Source organism: Heptranchias perlo, chromosome 24 (assembly GCF_035084215.1).
Source record: "Heptranchias perlo isolate sHepPer1 chromosome 24, sHepPer1.hap1, whole genome shotgun sequence".
NCBI lineage: Eukaryota > Metazoa > Chordata > Chondrichthyes > Hexanchiformes > Hexanchidae > Heptranchias > Heptranchias perlo.
The window spans coordinates 33,059,588-33,077,165 of NC_090348.1; the positions used below are offsets into that span (position 1 = coordinate 33,059,588).

Genomic DNA, 17,578 nt, shown 5'->3' on the forward strand with positions numbered 1-17,578 from the left:
CATTACCTATAAGTAAAACTGTTCCTTTCTGTCACACAAAAGAAAGCTGAATGGTTAAACTTAGCAGCTTTAATGGCATCGGTAATGGAAGATCCACTGATGATAAAGCAGACTACTAAATCAAACTGCAACATTTAAATGGGAAAGTTAGCTGGGGAAAGAGCAGGGAAATGGCGTGACCATCAGCACAAGCAGAATGGGCCACACTGCCTCCATCTGTGCTGACATTTCTATCATTCTATGAAAATCTATAAAGTAACAGGTGGCTCCAGTACGACCAGATTGTTATACACTCCTCAACAATCCTGCATCCACTGCTGTCTTATATCTTTCCTTTACTCTTGATACTCATCCCACTGTAAAAATACTGGTGGAGAAACACCACAATGCCCAATATTGCTTGTCAAGATCAAGGTCACCTAGGGAATAATTGTGTAGCCATTTTACCTCAATCAAATATACTTCCAAAGCCTCTCCTTCATTTTCCCTACGAGCATTTTCTTAACCATTTTGTGTCTCTTATCTGCCAATCAGTTTGTCCATCATCCAATGCATCTATTTCTCACACAGTCTATTCATGTTTCACCTCTTCATATTAGTTTAATTTTTTTACCCTTGAATGACAGCCCTTAATGTACATGTTGGAAAGCGAATACAACAATGTCACAGGCTCCAGGCAGCATTGGGACCTATTACCTCTAGTTGGACTTGTGCACAATAAGTTCCTTAGTAGAGATTAAACCAGTTTATACTGTATTTTCAACTATGCTGAGGAACATGGATATATGCCCTCATTGGGACTTAGTAAAACAGCAACCCAAACCATGATCCTAGCAACCAAGGCAGAACCACATTACGGATGGTATCAGAAATGTCAATAAACGCATATTGAACCTACTACACATTTGTATCATCTTATTTTACTAAACCTGTGAGAGAGTTCAGTTCCTTTCATGATTTCTTGTCTTTGTTGCTTGCACGTGTGCAATACAATCAGAATCCTTCAGTTCTGATACCTGCACAAACCCCCTGGGTGTCACTCCTATTGCTTCTAATGTCACTGAAGATCACTGAATGTGTTCGTGCCTTCCATTTCTCATCCATCTAACCCACCTCTCCAACTATATCAATGCACTAAGCCCAGGGGTTTTATTTTATTTACAAGCCTGATCAAAGCTGCTTCTGCAAGCAAAAAGAAAATCCATCCCTCCTTCTAGGTGAAAGTGGTTTACTTCTTTATAAATTTATAGCAAACTCCACCCAGCTCTGATGCAAGCCTTATCCGACAAAGGTGAAGGCAGCTAGAATCTGACCAAAGTAATTACAGCTTTTATTATGCTGCCGTCCTCTTAGGAATCAGTTTTCTTTGACAAAGCATTGATAATTAGTGTGGGACAGGGATCTACTAACATTTTTAATAATAGGTCCTGGTCAAGAGATCTTAGACCTCACAGTAGGAAAAGCTTGTAAGCGGAATTCCTCCATTATTCTTAACATTCTGTTAAAGCAATGGATTTTCAACAGGGGAAAGTAGACATCTGTGGTGCGAAGATGACAAATCATGTCACTCATTATATTCGGATAAAAGCGTAGCCAGGGTCATATTGCTCTCATGATACAGAATCACTGCTTCAAAGTGGTGAGGCTCTCATGATATGCTATGAGCAAAGGTTCACAGTGATTCATTTGGATCAAATGTCAGTGCATTCTATTGATAGAATTCCACACAACTATTGGAACTGCTTAAAGAAACTTAAAAGAGATAAAACTCCATTTTACAGGGATTCTTATTTCATTTATACCTTTGATGTAAATAAACCTCTTTTTAATACAACTATTTGTTAATATCAGGTTCATTCACAAATCATCATCTGAACATTTTTCTGTGCTTAGGCAGATTTTATAGCACTCATGTCACAACATAAAAGTACCAGAATATAAATTAAAGGGAAGGCGCCTCCATAATAAGTCAAGTTAATAACACAGAGAAGGAAACATCTCCAATAGGCAACCCACAGAGACATCACATCGATAGTTACACCTGGAGCTATGAGTTTATTATTTCTATATATCACAATTTGGTATGGCATCGAACATAGCAGCTCTGCAGTGAAATTTATTAAGCTTGCTGTTTTGCAAAATGATATTGTGTAAAAACTCTAATCTCTTTAACTAGGTCAAGAATGCTCCTTTGTGATCAGCTAAGGGGAGAAGGAATTCCAGTCAGGAGCATTACATGATGTAAGATTTTCCTCCCACCACTATCGTACTCCCAGCTAGTGGACTGGTTAGTTACTGCCAAAACTCACTCAAAGACAAAGTAGCCAATTATGTGGCCCAAGCACTGTGCCACCAGCACCGTTGTGCTGGCATTACGTTGACCTCACTGTACAAAGTGATGTCAGCCCGCCTGCATGATTTACTGGCATTCCTTTCACATCTCTCACGACACGTCAGGAGGGCGAGGGCGACATTGTCGGGCAGCACCAGTTAGGAAAGCACTGCTGGCTGCACCCAACACTTTTCCGCTGGGGAAGGGGTACTGGATGTCAGTACCAGGGGCATGGAAGGCATTGGGCAAGGGGCATTAGCGCCAGAGGTGCCCAATTTATCTAAAATTTCTCTGACGGCCTTGCCTTCAGGGCCCAAACAGCTCCAGCCACATATTGGTTGGGCTTGCTGCCTCCACGCACAATTTTCCAGAGAATGCCAACCTATCATATTATTGGCCCCAAGGAGTTTGAATAATAGATAACACTGGGACATGACTTCTCCACCCCTCTGTATGACAGTCAATGATACAGCATGAGGTTCAAACCCATCTCATTATAGTTTTGAATTTGGTATTCTAGACTTTTAGCTTCCAAGCTAAGAAATCATATTTCCAAATATATCATAATGATGATACCTTTAGCTGAGTATCAGTGCCAGTGTGGAACCTTGTGTTTTTACAAAGACAGGTTTACTCAGATCTTAAAACATCTACGACCCAGGTGCTGACCATATTCTCTACAGATGATAATTATAAAGATGTTAATTCTTGGTAAATAATTGGGATTTCCTTTCTCACGCAGAAAAACAGTCACAATGGGGGTGATTTTAAACCCCAAGAACGGGTGGGTTGGGGACGGGTGGGAGTTGAAAATAGTTGTTTTTTTGGGTCACAACCGCAAAATTTACAGACTTTGCATTCCCAGCGGGAAGCCTGTACTTTTACACGACAACATTAAACCCGGAAATAAAGCCGGGTTGCGGTCGTGGCCCAAAAAACAATTACTTTCAACTCTCACCCGTCCCCAACCCACCCATTCTTGGGATTTAAAATCATCCTCAATGAGAGAGTAAATAACATTTGGCTACTGTTTTAGCCTGAGGAATTTTCGCTCCATTGCATTACATTACATACCGAAGGAATGATTTTTTTTTTACCTGTTAACACCGAAGCAAAAGGTTGTTGAGGGTCAAAGGGACATTTCAATCTTCCAGACTCAAGACTATGCAATTCCAGTTGAAACACAGGCTCCTGATAAAAAATAAAGATTACCTCTCAGAAACATGTTTTGAATGAATGAATCTCTTTGTATTAAGCATGTATCAGCAATGTAAAATAGCAACGAAGTGTTGTGAAAATCCCTTTGAAGGGAGGTGATGGATGATGTTCATTCCATTTACTGCTTTACCCTGCCATGCACCACTTATAACAGTAGCTAAAATTACATTACCTCTACCCGGGGTCCCAGCTCAATAAAGGCACACATTGGGTGGAAGGCTCCAGTGCCACAGACGTACGCGTGGGTCTTGTTATAATTGTGAAGGACCCTGATGAAATTCGCACACTCTCTCTATTCAGGAAACAGAAAACATCATTAGCACAGGCATGAAAGGAATGGCTTTGCAAAATGCCGGCATCTGGCATCTCTGATCATTGCTGCTCTGAGCATTGGGTCTACAAAGCTCTCATGCAGCAGGTACTTTGCTTGTTATGTAACCTTCCTTGCAAACATTTGAACACATTTGTTTGTGTGAGTCGCTGTGTTTTTAAAAAATTGGAAAACAATCAGACAGCAGTCACATTTCATGGACTTGCAAATGCAATAGCACATATAACAGAGAAAACACAAACCTGTGGCAGCAAGGGTTATTTACTATCACAGAGGTTCTCAAAATAGGGGAGGAGCGGGGTGTGCCGATGATATCAGGGGGCCGAGGACACGTGGGTTTTGGTCCTCAAGTCCCAAGATTACTGGTGCAAAGTACCAAAATCTTATTGACCAATGTGCTCACGCCATGTCAGCCCCTTTGGTTCCCACGTACTATAAATTTGACATCTGGTGTTCGATAATTGTGAAGGATTGGAGCATTTTTTGAAACGTAAAGTTAAAGCTATCAATCCTGGGGAAGGGAATAAGGAATAAGGAGCCGGGCAAAAGGAAAATAGGAAATACGATCCTTGCTACGTGGACTTGGGATTCACTGTTGCTTAGAAAGAGGGAGGCATGCTTGGGACATGAATCTATGAAGTGGGGGGAAGGGGAGAAGAGAGGTGCAGTAAAAAGAGTTTGGGAACTTCTGGACTATCTAATGTGTTGCAATTGTTTAGTGTGTAGGTCTTATCTTAGGTACATTACATCCACTCTGGAAGGCCATCATTGGGAGGGACACAAAGAGCAGGTCATACACAGAGGGCCTAAAAGTTCCTCGCGACCTGCTCTACTGCCGGAAGTGCAGCGGGAGAGGACTCCCAACCACCAGCCTGCCGTGGTGTTGACCCTGTCTCAAATTCCAGGGAACACGGTCATTTTCATAAAGGGAAGAGGTGCCTCTGCTATTTACGGTGCTCCAGAGCTGCCGCGAGGGGTGGAATTTTGGAGCAGCACCCCGCCTCTCCAACTGGGGTTGTGGGATTGTGGGGGGTGGTGTGTGGGTGTGAAGGGGGTGTATTGAACCACTCAGCTGAAGATGGAATTTTTTCAATAAGCGATCAGAATTTCACTGTTGCCATGAGGAAACCAGCATTATGGGGCCCCATTTCCACCTTGACAAAACAAGTACATCTGCATCCTGCAGGCTTTTTTTCTTGAGAAGCAAGAAAGGTACAACTGGTGAGCTTTAATCCTCCCGTCCTGTTCCCTCTTCTGATTTCAGGATAGAAGAGCTGCAGGCACTAGGATCTCCTGCCCTCATCTCCCCCCATCAGGAAAGGGTGAAGACCTGGAAGAACTGGATTACAACCCAAATTCTTGTCCCTATTTCTACCATTCCTCAGGCCAGGAATTGAGGCCAGTGTGTTTTATATGATTTCCCCATTATAGAAGGAATCAAAAGCAATACTGTTTATTGATCCATGGTGTAGCAGAGATCATTAATTAAAATGTGTACAGTTTGCCTGTCGTCTTATGTGATATATAACCTTAACGTATAGCATAATGCAACCAAATTCAAATAAAACATGCCACTTTATAATAAAAATAAAATTTTGTCAGCAACTCTATAATTGGCCTCAATATGTTGGGGCTAGGGAGGGAAAAAATGAATCAAGTTCTTGTTCCTGATCACTATGCATTGACCTCTGTGCTTGTGTAGATATTGGCTCAGAATAGATTTGGGTCTGACTATTGCTTCTTCCGCATTCATGATCTTGGCTCACGTATAAAGATGGGGTATAAGGTACCATAGGGCTGCCAGTGCCATAGAACGATACCTTAGAATGAATCGGTGCCTTGGGTGAGGAATGAAGAAATTAGAAATTGGATAGCTCACTAGTGCAAAGAACGCAGGAACCATAAAAGGCCAATCGGCTCATCCTGTTGTCCACGTCTAGCCATATTAGCTGCATTCCATACTTTTCCCCAAATACCATCATAAGCGATAACCAGAAGTTATGAGATTTTATACTTGGGAAATCACTGCCACAGCACACTGTTACCAGCAAGATATCCTCAATCTTAAGCCTTGCTTTTTTCCTCTCCTACTCTGCTGAAACCACCGACTCCTTGCTGGGTTACAGTTCCATGACCACTGAACAGCCTTTGGTGCCATACCCAAGGTGACCTTTATTGATTTATTCATGTTTGATCCTTCAAAGTGAGTGAATAGGCAATTTGATCTCAGAACATATCACAACAGAGACCACCTAGATGACAAAGTGGAATGGATGGGTTGACTGACTCGTTCCTACATTCCCACACAATATGCACACGGGGAAGTTGGATAGTGATTAGGAATGGGAGTCTTGACCAATTTCCCCCTCCCTAACCCAAGGACCATCCCAACCAACTGTGGTCAACTAAATCAGCAGAGACCGGGGATCAAGCCTGGGATGTTCCTGGTCCTTTTGACTCAGCTACTCACTGGATAAACTTGCTGAGTTATAAAGGGAGCCCCTCGCCAGGTTTTTCTAATACGAAACTTTCATAACAAGATCTCACAGAAAACGTGGAAATGGAAAAAACAACTAATTCATTTAAATGGCACCGAGAAGACTGCTGGACTCTTGGAAAGGTTTGTAATAACGATATTGTTAACTGTGTTGAACGTGTATTAATCTTGTAGTTTATATTAGTTATTTCTTCTGTTTGATAAGATTGTTGTGCTAATCGTATCTTGCTTTTACATTAATATTTAATCATGCCTCAAAGCAGATATTGAAAGCACTCTTGTTGACATTGTTGGATTTTATCTTTCATTTCTTTATCTTAAATTTCTGCAAAATAGAATCCAGACTGAATCACATTAAATTAAGGATTTTAAAAAAACTTTTGCTAATGCACAGTTAATAAATGAGTTTCTTACTCTCTTTAATTTTATCTTTTCAATTTTCCTTGGCAGAGAATAAAAAAGCTATTCTAAGCATAACAATTGTTTATTGCCAAATGCTACAACAAAGAATTCTGCACAAAGCAATTATTGTACAGGTTAAGTGCAGATGGAGGCCTTTGTCATGAATTTATTTTTTAATAGGGAGGCAGTCAATTGTTAACAGAACGCAAACAGGAGTTTATTTATTAAGAGCTCCTAAAATTCAGAGCAGAAATAGTACAGTTTAGAAAGACATGATTGAAACAAACTTTGTCATGACTTGATGTTCACCTCAGGGTGAGGAACAATACAACTATGGAACATTTTATTTAATTTGCTTAAATAAAGATGAATTATTGTCATTATTATAAATGTGATGACAGAACAGTCCTCTAGGCTAGAGTGATGAAATCCACCATCTAATGTCCCCATGCATATTATTCTACAATGAAACCTCAACCCCAGTTTCAGAACAGTGCCCTCTGGGCTCGTGTCAACAGGGGCTCGACGGAAACTGCCAAAAAACGTGTTTCATTAATGTGACCCTTAGCACCTAGCCGCAAGAGGTTGCATTCATCAACTAGTGTGTCACAAAGTCATTCTTTCTGAATGGGATTTTGTAGCTATGTAATTTGATATGGGGTCCTGGGAAACCTTTGGCATACCTCATTTTGCCAAAGCTAATGTTCATTTTCATTTTAAACAAGCTACAATAGTTCTTTTTGTCCCAGATACATTACTTTATACAGTCAATCCCTTTACCAACTCTTATAAGAGAAAGAAAGTCACAAATAAAATGTAAGCATACAATATTTAATATTTATCACTTATCTTGGCCACACCACCACAACTTGTTCACAACTGCCTTATTTTTCAGTTAATTACATAAAATATGTGTTTCCATGATTCTTTTCTAAATGGAAACTCTTTAGTATAACTGAATTCTGATAATAAAAGTGTAATTTACCAAGAAATGTTACTTTTAGGTCAAGGCGATGCTGGAGTTGAGACTTAAGGGAAGGAAACCTGCCATCCTTGCCCGGTCTGGCATATATGTGACTCCAGACCCACAGCAATGTGGTTGATTCTTAATTGCCCTCTGAAATGGCCAAGCAAGCCACTCATTTGTAAAATCTCGCTAAAGTCATAATAAGAATAAAACCGGACGGACCACCTAGCATCGGACCACTAGGCACCGGACACGACAAAGGCAAACGAAGCCCAGTCGACCCTGCAAAGTCCTCCTCACTAACATTTGGTGCCAAAATTGGGAGAGCTGTCCCACAAACTAGTCAAGCAACAGCCTGACATAGCCATACTCACAGAATCATACCTTTCAGCTAACGTCCCAGACTCTTCCATCACCATCCCCAGGTATGACCTGTCCCTCCGGCAGGACAGGCCGACCAGAGGTGGTGGTACACTGATATACAGTCAGGAGGGAGTGGCCTTGGGAATCCTCAACATTGACTCCGGACCCCATGAAATCTCATGGCATCAGGTCAAACATGGGCAAAGAAACCTCCTGCTGATTACCACCTACCGTCCTCCCTCAGCTGATGAATCAGTCCTCCTCCATGTTGAGCACCCACTCGGAGGAAGCACTGAGGGTAGCAAGGCACAGAATGTACTCTGGGTGGGGGACTTCAATGTCCATCACCAACAGTGGCTCAGAAGCACCTCTACTGACCGAGCTGGCCGAGTCCTGAAGGACATAGCTGCCAGACTGGGCCCGCGGCAGGTGGTGAGCGAACCAACACGGGGGAAAAACCTACTTGACCTCGTCCTCACCAATCTACCTGTCACAGATGCATCTGTCCATGACAGTATTGGTAGGAGTGACCACCGCACTGTCCTCATGACGATGAAGTCCCGTCTTCGCACTGAGGACACCATCCAACGTGTTGTGTGACACTATCACCGTGATAAAGGGCATAGATTCAGAACAGATCTAGCAGCTCAAAACTGGGCATCCATGAGGCGCTGTGGGCCATCAGCAGCAGCAGAATTGTATTCCACCACAATCTGTAACCTCATGGCCCGGCATATTCCTCACTCTACCATTACCAACAAGCCAGGGAATCAACCCTGGTTCAATGAAGAGTGTAGAAGAGCATGCCAAGAGCAGCAACAGGCGTACCTAAAAATAAGGTGCCAACCTGGTGAAGCTACAACTCGGGACTACATGCATGCTAAACAGCGGAAGCAACATGCTATTGATAGAGCTAAGCGATTCCACAACCAACGGATCAGATCAAAGCTCTGCAGTCCTGCCACATCAGTCGTGAATGGTGGTGGACAATTAAACAACTAACGGGAGGAGGAGGCTCTGTAAACATCCCCATCCTCAATGATAGCGGAGTCCAGCACATGTGTGCAAAAGACAAGGCTGAAGTGTTTGCAACCATCTTCAGCCAGAAGTGCCGAGTGGATGATCCATCTCGGCCTCCTCCCAATATCCCCACCATCACAGAAGCCAGTCTTCAGCCAATTCGATTCACTCCACGTGATATCAAGAAACGGCTGAGTGCACTGGATACAGCAAAGGCTATGGGCCCCGACAACATCCCAGCTGTAGTGCTGAAGACTTGTGCTCCAGAACTAGCCGCGCCTCTAGCCAAGCTGTTCCAGTACAGCTACAATACTGGCATCTACCCGACACTGGAAAATTGCCCAGGTATGTCCTGTCCACAAAAAGCAGGACAAATCCAATCCGGCCAATTACCGTCCCATCAGTCTACTCTCAATCATCAGCAAAGTGATGGAAGGTGTCATTGACACTGCTATTAAGCGGTACTTACTCACCAATAACCTGCTCACCGATGCTCAGTTCGGGTTCTGCCAGGACCACTCAGCCCCAGACCTCATTACAGCCTTGGTCCAAACATAGACAAAAGAGCTGAATTCCAGAGGTGACGTGACAGTGACTGCTCGTGACATCAAGGCAGCATTTGACCGAGTGTGGCACCAAGGAGCTCCAGTAAAATTGAAGCCAATGGGAATCAGGGGGAAAACTATCCAGTGGTTGGAGTCATACCTAGCACAAAGGAAGATGGTAGTGGTTGTTGGAGGCCAATCATCTCAGCCCCAGGACATTGCTGCAGGAGTTCCTCAGGGCAGTGTCCTAGGCCCAACCATCTTCAGCTGCTTTATCAATGACCTTCCCTCCATCATAAAGTCAGAAATGGGGATGTTCGCTGATGATTGCACAGTGTTCAGTTCCATTCGCAACCCCTCAGATAATGCAGCGGTCCGTGCCCGCATGCAGCAAGACCTGGACAGCATCCAGGCTTGGGCTGATAAGTGGTAAGTAACATTCGCGCCAGACAAGTGCCAGGAAATGACCATCTCCAACAAGAGAGAGTCTAACTACCTACCGTCGCCGAATCCCCCACCATCAACATCCTGGGGGTCACCATTGACCAGAAATTTAACTGGACCAACCATATAAATACTGTGGCTACAAGAGCAGGTTAGAGGCTGGGTATTCTGTGGCAAGTCACTCATCTCCTGACTCCCCAAAGCCTTTCCACCATCTACAAGGCACAAGTCAGGAGTGTGATGGAATACTCTCCACTTGCCTGGATGAGTGCAGCTCCAACAACACTCAAGAAGCTCGACACAATCCAGGACAAAGCAACCCGCTTGATTTGCACCCCAGCCACCACCCTAAACATTCACTCCCTTCACCACCAGCGCATTGTGGCTGCAGTGTGTATCATCCACAGGATGCACTGCAGCAACTCGCCAAGGCTTCTTCGATAGCACCTCCCAAACCCGTGACCTCTACCACCTAGAAGGACACGGGCAGCAGGCACATGGGAACAACACCACCTGCACGTTCCCCTCCAAATCACACACCATCCCAACTTGGAAATATATCGCCGTTCCTTCATCGTCGCTGGGTCAAAATCCTGGAACTCCCTTCCTAACTGCACTGTGGGAGAACCGTCACCACATGGACTGCAGCGGTTCAAGAAGGCGGCTCACCACCACCTTCTCAAGGGCAATTAGGGATTGGCAATAAATGCTGGCCCCGCCAGCGACGCCCACATCCCATGAACAAATTTAAAAAAAAATCTATAACAGGCATGAACAGCAATGGTACATTGAAATGTTATGGTTAGAAAAAATTCAAATTCAACTATATTCCAGAAATTGCATGGGTACATTACATACAATTACATAGAATGTACTGCACAGAAACAGGACATTTGGCCCAACTGGTCCATGCTGGGGTTTATACTCTACACGAGCCTTCTCTCTCTCTCTACTTCATCTAACCCTATTAACATATCCTTCTATTCCTTTCTCCCTCATGTGTTTATCTAGCTTCCCCTTAAATGCATCTGTGCTAGTCGCCTCAACTAATCCTTGTGGTAGTGAGTTCCACATTCTAACCACCCTCTGGGTAGAGAGGTTTCTCCTGAATTTCCTATTGCATTTATTAGTGACTACCTTATATTTATGGCTCCTAGTTTTGGTCTCCCCCACAAGTGGAAACATCTTCTCCACGTCTACCCTTTCAAACCCTTTCATAATCTTAAAGACCTCTATCAGGTCACACCTCAGTCTTCTCTTTTCTAAAGAAAAGAGCCCCAACTTGCTCAATCTTTCCTGATAGGTATAACCTCTCAGTTCTGGTATCATCCTGTAAATCTTTTTTGCATCCTCTCCAGTGCCTCTATATCCTTTTTATAATATGGAGATCAGAACTGTTCACAGTATTCCAAGTGTGGTCTAACTAAGGTTCTATACAAATTTAACATAACTTCTCTGCTTTTCAATTCTATCCCTCTAGAAATGAACCCCAGTGCTTAGTTTGCTTTTTTTATGGCTTTATTAACCTGCATCACTACTTTTAGTACTTTCTGTATCTGTACCCCCAGATCCCTCTGCTTCTCTACCCCATTTAGACTCTTATTATGCAAGCAATATGTGGCCCTCAAATTCTTCCTCCCAAAATGTAATACCTCACACTTATCTATATTGAAATTCATTTGGCAATTGTATGCCCATTCTGCAAGTTTATTAATGTCTTCCTGTATTTTATTGCAGTCCTCCTCGGTATTAACTATATCCCCCAATTTGGTGTCGTCCACAAATTTTGAAATTGTACTTCCAATTCGTGAGTACAAATCCTTTATGTAAATAGTGCACAACTGGGGTTCCAGTATCGATCCTTGTGGAATACCACTTCCCACCTTTTGCCAGTCTGAGTAACTACCTTTAACCCCTCCTCTCTGTTTTCTATTTTGTAGCCAGCTTGCAATCCATTCTGCTACTTATCCCCTCACTCCACATGCTCTGACCTTAGCCATGAGTCTACTGTGCGGTACCTTATCAAAGGCCTTTTGAAAATCCAAACATATTACATTTACTGCAATACCTTTGTCGACCCTTCTCGTTACTTCACCAAAGAACTCAATAAGATTGATCAAGCATGACCTTCCCTTTTGAAATCCGTGCTGACTATTCTTTATTATATCTTCGATTTCTAGATGTTTTTCTATTACATCTTTGAGTAAGGATTCCATTAGTTTTCCTACCACCAACATTAAGCTAATTGGTCTATAGTTCCCTGGACTTGTTCTATCTCCCTCTTTAAATATAGGAATCACATTAGCTGTTCGTCAGTCCTCTGGCACTATTCCCTTTTCTAATGATTATTTATATAAATGTAATAGTGCCTCAGCTATCTAGAGTCATAGAGTTAGAGTCATAGAGTTATACAGCACGGATAGAGGCCCTTCGGCCCATCGTGTCCGCGCCGGCCATCAAGCCCTGTCTACTCTAATCCCATATTCCAGCATTTGGTCCGTAGCCTTGTATGCTATGGCATTTCAAGTGCTCATCCAAATGCTTCTTGAATGTTGTGAGGGTTCCTGCCTCCACAACCCTTTCAGGCAGTGAGTTCCAGACTCCAACCACCCTCTGGGTGAAAAAGTTCTTTCTCAAATCCCCTCTAAACCTCCCGCCTTTTACCTTGAATCTATGTCCCCTTGTTATAGAACCCTCAACGAAGGGAAAAAGCTCCTTAGTATCCATCCTATCTCTGCCCCTCATAATTTTGTACACCTCAATCATGTCCCCCCTCAGCCTCCTCTGCTCCAAGGAAAACAAACCCAATCTTCCCAGTCTCTCTTCATAGCTGAAGCGCTCCAGCCCTGGTAACATCCTGGTGAATCTCCTCTGCACCCTCTCCAAAGCGATCACATCCTTCCTGTAGTGTGGCGACCAGAACTGCACACAGTACTCCAGCTGTGGCCTAACCAGTGTTCTATACAGCTCCATCATAACCTCCTTGCTCTTATATTCTATGCCTCGGCTAATAAAGGCAAGTATCCCATATGCCTTCTTTACCACCTTATCTACCTGTTCCGCCGCCTTCAGGGATCTGTGAACTTGCACACCAAGATCCCTCTGACCCTCTGTCTTGCCTAGGGTCCTCCCATTCATTGTGTATTCCCTTGCCCTGTTAGTCCCTCCAAAGTGCATCACCTCGCACTTTTCCGGGTTAAATTCCATTTGCCACTGTTCCGCCCATCTGACCAACCCATCTATATCGTCCTGCAGACTGAGGCTATCCTCCTCGCTATTTACCATCCTACCAATTTTTGTATCATCAGCGAACTTACTGATACCTTTTACATTCATATCCAAGTCATTAATGTAGACCACAAACAGCAAGGGACCCAGCACCGATCCCTGTGGTACCCCACTGGCCACAGGCTTCCAGTCACAAAAACAACCTTCGACCATCACCCTCTGCCTTCTGCCACTAAGCCAGTTTTGTATCCAAAGTGCCAAGGCACCCTGGATTCCATGGGCTCGTACCTTCTTGACCAGTCTCCTGTGGGGGACTTTATCGAAGGCCTTACTGAAATCCATGTATACCACATCCACTGCGTTACCCTCATCCACACGCCTAGTCACCCCCTCAAAAAATTCAATCAAATTAGTCAGACATGATCTTCCCTTGACAAAGCCATGTTGACTATCCCTGATTAATCCTTGCTTCTCCAAGTGGAGACTAATTTTGTCCTTCAGAATTTTTTCCAATAATTTTCCTACCACTGATGTTAGGCTCACTGGCCTGTAGTTCCCCAGTTTTTCCCTACTCCCCTTTTTGAATAATGGTACTACATTAGCGGTTCTCCAGTCCTCTGGCACATCCCCTGTGGCCAGAGAGGTTCTGAATATATGTGTTAGAGCCCCCGCAATCTCCTCCTTTGCCTCACACAGTAGCCTGGGATACATTTCGTCCGGGCCTGGGGATTTATCCATTTTTAGGCCTGCTAAAACCACCAATCCCTCCTCCTGCTCGATGTTAATATGTTCGAGTATATCACAGTCCCCCTGCCGTATTTCTATGTCTACATCGTCCTTCTCCATAGTGAAAACAGATGCAAAAAATTCATTTAGAACCCCTCTTACATCTTCCGGTTCCACACACAGATTGCCATTTTTGTCCCTAATGGGCCCTATTTTTTCCCTAGTCATCCTCTTACCCTTAATATACTTATAAAACATCTTAGGATTTTCCTTTATTTTGCTCGCCAGTGTTATTTCATGGCCCCTCCTTGATCTCCTAATTTCTTTTTTAAGTATCCCCCTGCACTTTTTGTACTCCTCTAGGGCTTCCTCCGTCTTTAGCCTTTTGTATCTGCCAAAAGCCCTCCTTTTTTTCCTAATCCATTCTCGTATATCCCCTGACATCCAAGGTTCCCTGGAGTTCTTGGAACCACCCTTGACCTTTACGGGAACATGTTGCCATTGTATGGTCTCAATCTCCCTTCTGAAAGACTCCCATTGCTCTGATGCAGATTTTCCTACAAGCAGCTGATCCCAGTCCATTTTGGCCAGATCCTGCCTTATCCTATTAAAATCGGCCTTCCCCCAATTTAGAACCTTTATTTCCGGCCCCTCCCTATCCTTTTCCATGACCACCTTAAATCTCACCGAATTATGGTCACTGTCACCAAAGTGCTCACCTACTAGCACTTCTTCCACTTGGCCGGCCACATTCCCTAGAATTAGGTCCAGTACCGCCCCCTCTCTTGTAGGACTTTCTACATGCTGGCTCAAAAAGCTCTCCTGGATGCATGTTCAGAATTTTGTACCCTCTAAGCCTTTTACACTCTGAGTATCCCAGTTAATATTGGGGAAGTTGAAATCCCCCACTATTATTACCCTATTATTTGCACAATTTTCTGAGATTTGCCTAGATATCTGTTCCTCTATCTCCCCCTGACTGTTTGGGGGCCTATAGTACACTCCCATCAAAGTGCTTGCCCCCTTTTTGTTTTTAAGCTCCACCCATATGGCCTCATTAGAGGAACCTGCTAATATATCATCCCTCCTTATGGCAGTAATTGATTCTTTAATTAATATTGCGACCCCCCCTCCTCTTATACCTCCCCCTCTGTCTCGCCTGAAGATTCTGTACCCCGGAATATTGAGCTGCCAGTCTTGCCCCTCCCTCAACCATGTCTCTGTGACAGCAACAATATCATACTCCCATGTGTTTATCAACACCTTCAGTTCATCCACCTTATTCGCAAGACTCCTTGCATTAAAATAGATGCCATCCAGCCTTGCCCTCACATATTTGTCCTGTCTTCCAAGCTGACTTGTTTTTTTCTCTATATTTGGCTGCACATCACCCCCTATTGTAGCTCCACTCTGTATCCCATCCCCCTGCCAAATCTCTTCCCTAACTTCTTTTAATATGCATGGATGTAATCCATCCGGACCAGGGGTTTTATCCTCTCTAAGTTTGATTTATTTATCCATTATCTCCCCCCTTTCAATCTTAAATGTTTTAATATCTTTTTTATCTCCTCTTCTAATGTCATGCCCATCATGTGAGTCTCCCTGGTGAATACTGAGGCAAAGTAACAAATTAAAATTTCTGCCATTTCGCTGTCATTACCCGTGAGTTTATCGTGTGTATCCCTTAGAGGCCCTATCCTTATCCTGATTTTTCTTTTGTTATTTATGTGTACGTAGAATACTTTACCAATCCTTTTTATATTCCTTAATAATTTAGTTTTGTACTTTCCCTTTGCCTTCCTAATTGATTTTTTAAACTTCCTTCCTAACCTTTATATATTCCATTTTGTCATCCTCTCTTTTATTGTCTATGTACTTAGTGTATACCTTTTTCTTTCATTTCAATTTTGCCCTTATTTCTTTATTCATCTATGGTGTATCATTACTGGCTAGTTTGTTCTTGATTTTTAGTGGGATATATTTCTCCTGGTCTTTTTAAATGTTTCCCACTGCTGTTCTATTTCCTTGTTGATCAGTAAATGTTTTCAGTTTATTTTCTCTAGTTCCATTCTCATCCCCTAAAAATCAGCTTTATTCCAATTTATCACTTTGGTCTTGGTCTTACATATGTCCTTCTCAATCTCCATGATAAATCTTATTATGTTGTGGTTGCTATTGCCTTGATGTTCCCCTATGCTTACTTCTCTTATCTGTTCTGGTTCATTTCCCATTATTAGATCCAGCAGTGCTTCCTCTCTGGTTGGGCTTTTTACATACTGGGTAAGAAAGGAGTCCTGCACTCATTGTAAAAATTGTATTCCCTGTTCCCCTGTACAAAACAAATATTCTAAACTCACCTTCTCACTCCAGTACATGCCAATCTAAATATAATTACATGGTCTTCTCAGAATTACTAGAACACAACTCAAGTACATGTTCTGACAGAAAATTTCCACTGAAAAGTTAAACCGTCTTTACTGTTTTAAGAGGTTGGCTGACCTACTGCATATTTCTCGCACTTTCTCTTGTTAATTCAGATTTTCAACATTCGCAATGTTTCATTTTGCCCCACACATATTTTCATTCAGACGCTGCTGCACTTAGCCAACTTTACATCTCGTTCGATCATTATAAGTACACATGCCTCTTCTCTCAATGAGTAATGATTGACACACCATGTAATACACAAAGGACCAGCAACTTAGATCTGGGATATCTCATCAAAAAGCTGGTGTCTGATTATTTCATTGGATATTTAAATCTGAATTATCCAATCAAAAATTACATAGCATAGGTGTAACAGTGCAGAGCAATCTTTCTTCCAATAAGAAATTAAAATAATGAAATGGACACACAACAGTGATACTTACAAAGGGATGTTTCCCAGTTAGCTTGCACATTTCAATTCTTTCTTTGGTTCCAGGCCAGTGAATCTGTAAAACAAAATTATCCTTTTAAGATGTGAACAGTATACTACGTAGTTTTTTTGCTGCTTTTCTTCAAGAAATAAGGGTACGTGCAATCCTGAAATACAATCAGAGTTAAGTTTCCCTTATAACTTAGTGGATAAGTTGATGGCTTAATGTGGTGTGGAGTTATACAGAGCAGGTAGCTCCCATGTTTGATCTTCAATTAGTTGATCTCAACCAAGACTGCAGTAAGGGCACCATGATTGGCCTCAATCCCCACCCCATGCCAGTGAGGGGAGAGAAATAATCAAACAGAGTTCACTTCCTGATTGATATCCTATGAACCCAACTGGAAAATGCATGAACCTTGGATGAAGAAAGGATCAGGCTTGGATCAAATAGCCAGCTGATAGGTCTAGGCTTACGCATGAGGAATGGTCAATTAGGAGAGTTACTGAAGGGTTACCTTCACCCATAGAACTTTATCACTGCTTTCAGGAGATAAGAGAAGAAAAGGGGAATAATTGGGAACAAAATATAAACGGATCAATTGGTCTTGACCATATAACATCCTGTAAGGATAGTAGATGGAAATG

General features: G+C 42.8%; 1 protein-coding gene across 3 annotated transcripts in view; it reads right to left on the bottom strand.

Annotated features, from left to right (window-relative positions):
* Positions 1–17,578, bottom strand: part of sema3d (sema domain, immunoglobulin domain (Ig), short basic domain, secreted, (semaphorin) 3D) — a 265,383-nt gene that overhangs the window by 104,431 nt on the left and 143,374 nt on the right. For all 3 annotated transcript variants that reach the window (XM_068005026.1, XM_068005027.1, XM_068005025.1), the window contains exons 4-6: positions 16,944–17,006; positions 3,723–3,842; positions 3,430–3,523 (exon numbers count right to left, since the gene is read on the bottom strand). In XM_068005026.1, coding sequence (XP_067861127.1) covers positions 3,430–3,523; positions 3,723–3,842; positions 16,944–17,006 — 277 coding nt within the window. The remainder of the gene's footprint in view (positions 1–3,429; positions 3,524–3,722; positions 3,843–16,943; positions 17,007–17,578) is intronic.